At 41.9% G+C, this 6,282-nt stretch overlaps 1 protein-coding gene across 4 annotated transcripts in view; it reads left to right on the top strand.

The window, feature by feature from the left end:
• Dlgap5 (DLG associated protein 5) overlaps nucleotides 1–6,282 on the top strand; it is a 40,394-nt gene that overhangs the window by 7,506 nt on the left and 26,606 nt on the right. For all 4 annotated transcript variants that reach the window (XR_007595446.1, XM_050162424.1, XM_050162423.1 and 1 more), the window contains exons 5-6: nucleotides 1,392–1,476; nucleotides 1,568–1,684. Coding sequence is in view for 3 of the 4 variants with exons in the window: in XM_050162424.1 (XP_050018381.1) it covers nucleotides 1,392–1,476; nucleotides 1,568–1,684 (202 nt within the window). In the remaining variant the exon portion in view is untranslated. The remainder of the gene's footprint in view (nucleotides 1–1,391; nucleotides 1,477–1,567; nucleotides 1,685–6,282) is intronic.

Here is a 6,282-nt window from a genome sequence, read left to right as displayed (position 1 = left end):
GGTCGGTCTGCCCCAGCCCCATCTTTATGGACCCCTCTTAGTGCGGTCGGTCTGCCCCAGCCCCATCTTTATGGACCCCTCTTAGTGCCGTCCGCCCCAGCCCCATCTTTATGGACCCCTCTTAGTGCGGTCGGTCTGCCCCAGCCCCATCTTTATGGACCTCTCTTAGTGCGGTCTTCCCAGCCCCATCTTTATGGACCCCTCTTAGTGCGGTCCGCCCCAGCCCCATCTTTATGCTGCTGTGTGGGTGCTGTGCCGTTCCTCTGCACTCCATGCTATCTGCATAAAATCAGCTCAGAACGAGGAAAGCCCAGTGGGGCGAGACACATTTCTGGTCTCTAAACACAGTAACAAATGAAGAGAGAATGAAATATGAAGCTAGGTTTTATGTTTTTAGCATATTGGACTCACTGCCATGTTTGTCTAACTTCTCTAGCCTCTGGGATACTTACAGTTCCAAACAAAATTCTGAGCTTTATGAAGCTCACTCTAGGCCTAGAAAGAAAACCAGTACATATAGTCCATACAATGGGAGATGGCAGGAGGAGTGGGCATTGAGTGACATTTTAGTCGGAGCAGCCCAGGAAAACCTTCCTGTGATGCTTACTTGTGGGGTGTAGTCTTGAGAAAGTGAGGGAGCCCCAGGAAAAAGCTTCCTGCCTAGGAGAAATGTAAATATAAGATTCAGAGATTCCTTTGCTGTTGTAATTGGTTGCTTTTTCTTTTCCCCTAGCAATGTTGGGAATGACAGAAGCCAGGGACCTGTACAGGTTAAGCATGCTCTATACTGCTGAGCAACTCACTAGACCATTGCCTACCAGCCACTCACTCACTATTCATGGCTCCTTTTGAGGCTGAGGCAGGGGGTTAGCTTGCGAGCTTAGGCAACACAAGAAGGCCTCATCTCGGGGGGAAAAAAACACAATTAATGTTAGTTTTGTCAGAATTCTCAAGTGAGCACATGGCCTTGACCCCAGAGACATCTCTGAGGTCTGTTTTCTGAGTGCTGTGATTAAAGGCGAGTGTGAGCATGCCTTCCTGGCTGTGTTTTTTCTTTTCTTTTTCTTTTTTTTCTTTTTTTTTTTTGAGAGAGACTTTTTTATAGCCCAGACTCTCCTAGTGGTTGAGGCTGGTGTTGAACTGCTGATTGTTTTGAGATCACCTTACAAGTTAAAAATGTGTTTTGACCGGGTGGTGATGGCACATGCCTTTTATCCCAGCAGAGGTAGGTGGTCTCTGGGAGTTCAAGGTCAGCCTGGTGGTCTACAAGAGCTAGCTAGTTTCAGGAAAGCTAGGGCTGTTACACAGAGAAACCCCATCACACACACACAAATACACAGAAATGTGTTTTAAATTATTATGCACTTAACAAAGTACCCAATTCTTCACAGATTGATAGTAAGAACGCCCTTCAAGCAGCACGGTTTGGCCAAAAACAGACTTCTGAAAAGAAGATACCGGACAAAGAGAGAAAAGGTAGGAACATTAGCAATGATGATGAACTTGGTGCTGCCACGGAAATAATTTATGAATGACAAAAAAATCTGATTAAGATTATTTTTCCCAGCTGTACAATCCATGGTGTCGTCGGGGAAAATGACCGGAGCAGCCGCTACTCAGAGGACAAAGCAGATGACCCGAGCGGTCCCGTCTGCAAGCAAGCCAGTCACAAGAGTTGCTGGGGGTAAGAGACACAGTGACACACATTATAAAGAACAAGAAAGGGTCAAAGAAGACCATGACTCTAAAATAGAGTGTGTTTGTTAATAAACAAAAACTAGTATAAACAGATGCTGAAGTATCAAATTGGCAATGGAGCCATGGGTGAGGGCTGTGCACATGGGATGACTTCCTCGGTTCCCCTCACTGTGCTGTGTGAGGTGCAGTCTCTGACCGTGGGATCCAGCGCTGGCTGCGGGTGGGTGCCAGCACACAGACTCGTGTCTGGCACCACGCCAGGCCCTTTGCCAACAAACTACTGCTCGGCACTTTTTGTTGTTGTTTTTTTTCCTCTTTTCAAGATTTATTTCCATTTTTTGTGTGTGGGTTTTACCTGCATATATGTCTGTACCAGATGGGTGCCCACAGAGCCAGAAGAGGGCATCTTATGTCCTGGAGCTGGACACACATGTGGTACAGATGATCCTGTTGGCTCAGGCTTTCAAGGAAGTTTGGAAGTTACAGGCTGCCCAGCTGTTCTTGTTGGTTGGTTTAGTGTTGGAGGTAAGATTTGTTGGTTCTGTTTCTTTATGATTAGTATATATTTAGTAATCAGGAAAAAAGACGGGAGACATAGCTTTATTTTGAAAAGCAGATGGTTTATATTTAACAGGAAATCTCATTTGTATTTTTGTCCCCTTTAATGGTATGTGACTTCTAATCATAAAAGTTGAAAATATAGCCGGGCGGTGGTGGCGCACGCCTTTAAGCCCAGCACTCGGAGGCAGAGGCAGGCGGATCTCTGTGGCCAGCCTGGTCTACAAGAGCTAGTTCTAGGACAGGCTCCAAAGCCACAGAGAAACCCTGTCTCGAAAAAGAAAAAAAAAAAGTTGAAAATATATATTCCTGTTTGTCCTTCTTCAGACTTTCCCAGATGATCTAGTACTTTAATATAGCATCGCTTCTGTTTTCTTTCTTTCTGTTTTTGAACTGTTTTTATTTTTTATTTATTTTTTTTACATACCAATCCTAGTTCCCCCGCCCTTCTCTCCTCCCACTCTCCCCGCTCCCCCCCCCCCACCATCCACTCCTCAGAGGTTAAGGCCTCCCCTGGGAAATCAACTAAGTCTGCAGCATCACCTCGTTGAGGCAGGACCAAAGAGTCCCCTCCCCGTGCCTAGGCTGAGCAAGGAGCCTCTCCATAGAGAATGGGCTCCACAAGTCAGTTCATGCATTAGGGTTAGATCCCGGTCCCACTGCCAGTGGCTCCTTATACTGCCCAAGCCACACCATTGCCACCTGTTCAGGGGGCCTAGTCCGGTTCTATGCAGGTTCCCAGTTGTCAGTCTGGAGTCAGTGATCTCCCACTAGATCGGGTCAGCTGATTCTGTGGGGTGGGAACATCATAATCTTGACCCCATTGTTCGTATGATCGTTCATTCCTCTCTCTGCCTGGGGGCCCAGTGGTAGCTGTGGCTCTCTTCGTCTGCTTCATCTGTTTCTGGAGGAGGGTTCTAGCTTCTCTCGGTTGTGGACTGTAGGCTGGTTATCCTTTGTCTGTCCTGTCCATTTGCCTGCAAATTTAAAGATGTCATTGTTTTTTGGTTTGTTTGTTTTTTACCACTTGAGTAGTACTCATTGTGTAAATGTACCACATTTACCTTATCCGTTCTTCAGTTGAGGGGCATCTAGGTTGCTTCCAGGTTCTGGCTATTATGGATAATGTTCTGTGAACATAGTTGAGCAAATGTCCTTTGGTGTGACTGTGCCTCCTTTGGGTACGGTATTCCTGGGTCTTAAGGTAGATTGCTTCCTAATTTTCTGAGAAATCACCATACTGATTTCCACAGTAGCTGTACAAGTTTGCACTCCCACCATCAAGGGAGGAGTGTTCCCCTTATTCCATATCCTCTCCAATATAAGCTATCATTGGTGTTTTTGATTTTAGCCATTCTGACAGGTGTAAGATGGTATCTTAGAGTTGTTTGGATTTGCATTTCCTTGATGACTAAGGATGTTGAGCATTTCCTAAGTGTCTTTTGGTCATTTGAGATTCTTCTATTGAGAATTCTTTGTTTAGATCTGTACCCCTTTTTTAAAAACTGGATTATTTGGTAGTTTGGTGTCTAGTTTCTTGAGTTCTTTGTATATTTTGGAGATCAGCCCTCTGTCATATGTGGGGTTGGTGAAGATCTTTTCCCATTCTGTAAGCTGTCATTTTGTGTTGTTGACCGTGTCCTTTGCTTTACAGAAGCTTCCCAGTTCAGGAGGTCCCATTCATTAATTGTTGCTCTCAGTGTCTGTGCTGCTGGGGCTATATTTAGGAAGTGGTCTCCTATGCCGACGCATTCAAGGCTGCTTCCCACTTTGTCTTTTATGAGGTTCAATGTAAATGGATTCATGCTGATTTCTTTGTTCATTTGGACTTGAGTTTTGTGCATGGGGATAGATGTGGATCTGTTTGCATTCTTCTACATGTCGACATCCAGTTATGCCAGCACCATTTGTTTAAGATGCTTTCTTTTTTCCATTTTATATTTTTAGCTTCTTTGTCGAAAATCAGGTGTTCATAGGTGTGTGGGTTAATGTCAGGATCTTCGATTCGATTCCATTGGTCCTCCTGTCTAATTTTATGCCAATACCAAGCTGTTTTCATTACTGTAGCTCTCTCTATAATAGTGCTTGAAGTCAGGAATAGTGATGCCTCCTTTACTGTATAGGGTTGTTTTAGCTCTCCTGGGGTTTTGTTTCTCCATATGAAATTTAGTATTGTTCTTTTGAGGTCGGTGAAGAATTGTGCCGGGATTTTAATGGGCATTGCATTGAATCTATAGATTGCTTTTGGTAAGATTGCCATTTTTATTATGTTAATCCTACCTATCCATGAGCATGGGAGATCTTTCCATTTTCTGATATCTTCTTCAATTTCGTTCTTTAAAGATTTAAATTCTTGTCATACAGGTCTTTCACTTGTTTAGTTAGCGTTATCCCAAGGTATTTTGTTATTTGTGGCTATTGTGAAGGGTCATGTTTCTCTGATTCCTTTTTCAGCCCATTTATCATCTGTAAAAAGGAAGGCTACTGATTTTTTTGAGTTAATCTTGTATCCTGTCACATGACTGAAGGTGTTTATCAGCTGTAAGAGTTCCCTGGTAGAATTTTTGAGGTCACTTGTATACTATCGTATTATCAGCAAAATAGCGAAAGTTTTTGGCTTCTTCCTTTCCAATTTGTATCCCCTTAATCTCCTTTTGTTGTCTTATTTCTCTAGCTAGGACTTCACGTGCTATATTGAATATATATGAAGAGAGTAGACAGCCTTTTCTCGCTCCTGATTTTAATGGAATTGCTTTGATTTTTCTCTCCATTTAGTTTGATGTTGGCAGTCAGCTTGCTTTAAATTGGCCTTTATTATGTTTAGGAATGTTCCTTGTATCCCTGATTTCTTCAAGACCTTTATCATGAAGGGATGTTAGATTTTGTTGAAGGCTTTTTCAGCATCTAATGATATGATCATGTGGTCTTCTTTCTTTGTTTATGTGGTGGATTATGTTGACAGATTTTCGTTATGTTGAACCACCCCTGCATCTCTAGGATGAAGCCTGCTTGTTCATGGTGGCTGATGTTTATGATGTGTTCTTGGATTTGGTTTGCCAGTATTTTGTTGAGTATTTTTGCATCAATGTTCATGAGGGAGATTGGTCTGTAATTCTCTCTTAGTTGTGTCTTTATATGGTTTAGGTGTCAGGGTAACTGTAGTCTTGTAGAAAGAGTTTGGCGGTGTTCCTTCTGCTTCTGTTGTGTGGAACAGTTTAAGGAGTATCTGTATTAGCTCTTCTTGGAAGTTCTGGTACAATTATGCACTGAAACTACCTGGCCCTGGGCTTTTTTAATTGGGAGGCTTTTGTTGACTTTCTATTTCCTTATGGGTTGTGAATCTATTTAATTTGTTTATCTGATCTTGATTTAATTTTGGTATGTGGTACTTACCCAGAAAATTGTCCATATCCTTTAAATTTTCCAATTTTATTGAGTATGGGTTTTTGAAGTATGACCTAATGATTCTCTGGATTTCCTCTGTGTCTGTTATTTCCCCCTTTTCATTCCTTATTTTATTAATTTGGGTATTATATCTCTGCCTTTTGGATAATTTGGATAAAGGTTTGTCAATCTTGTTGATTTTCTCAAAGAACCAACTTGTTGTCTCATTGATTCTTTGGATTGTTCCATTATTTCTATTTTCTTGATTTCAGTCCTCAGTTTGATTATTTCCCAACATATACTACTTCTGGGTGAGTTTGCTTCTTTTTGTTCTAGATCTTTCAAATGTTCTGTTAATTCACTAGTGTGAGATTTTTCCTGCTTCTTTATGTATGCATTTAGTGCTATGAACTTTCCTCTTTCATTGTGTCCCATAAATTTGGGTATGTTGTGTGGTCATTTTCATTGAATTTTAGGAAGTCTTTAATTTCTTTATTTCTTCCTTGACCCATTGGTAATTCAGGTGAGCATTGTTCAATTTCCATGTATTTGTGGGATTTCTGAAATCAGTGTTGCTGTTGAATTCTAACATTAAGCTATGGTGACCCAATAAGATACATGGGGTTATTCCAGGTTTTATAT

This window comes from Alexandromys fortis, unplaced genomic scaffold (assembly GCF_014885135.2).
Source record: "Alexandromys fortis isolate MF-2015 unplaced genomic scaffold, M_Fortis_MF-2015_v1.1 scaffold_130, whole genome shotgun sequence".
Classification (NCBI taxonomy): domain Eukaryota; kingdom Metazoa; phylum Chordata; class Mammalia; order Rodentia; family Cricetidae; genus Alexandromys; species Alexandromys fortis.
Note: the sequence above shows the minus strand (reverse complement) of the source record. Positions and strands in the feature narration are given on the sequence as shown.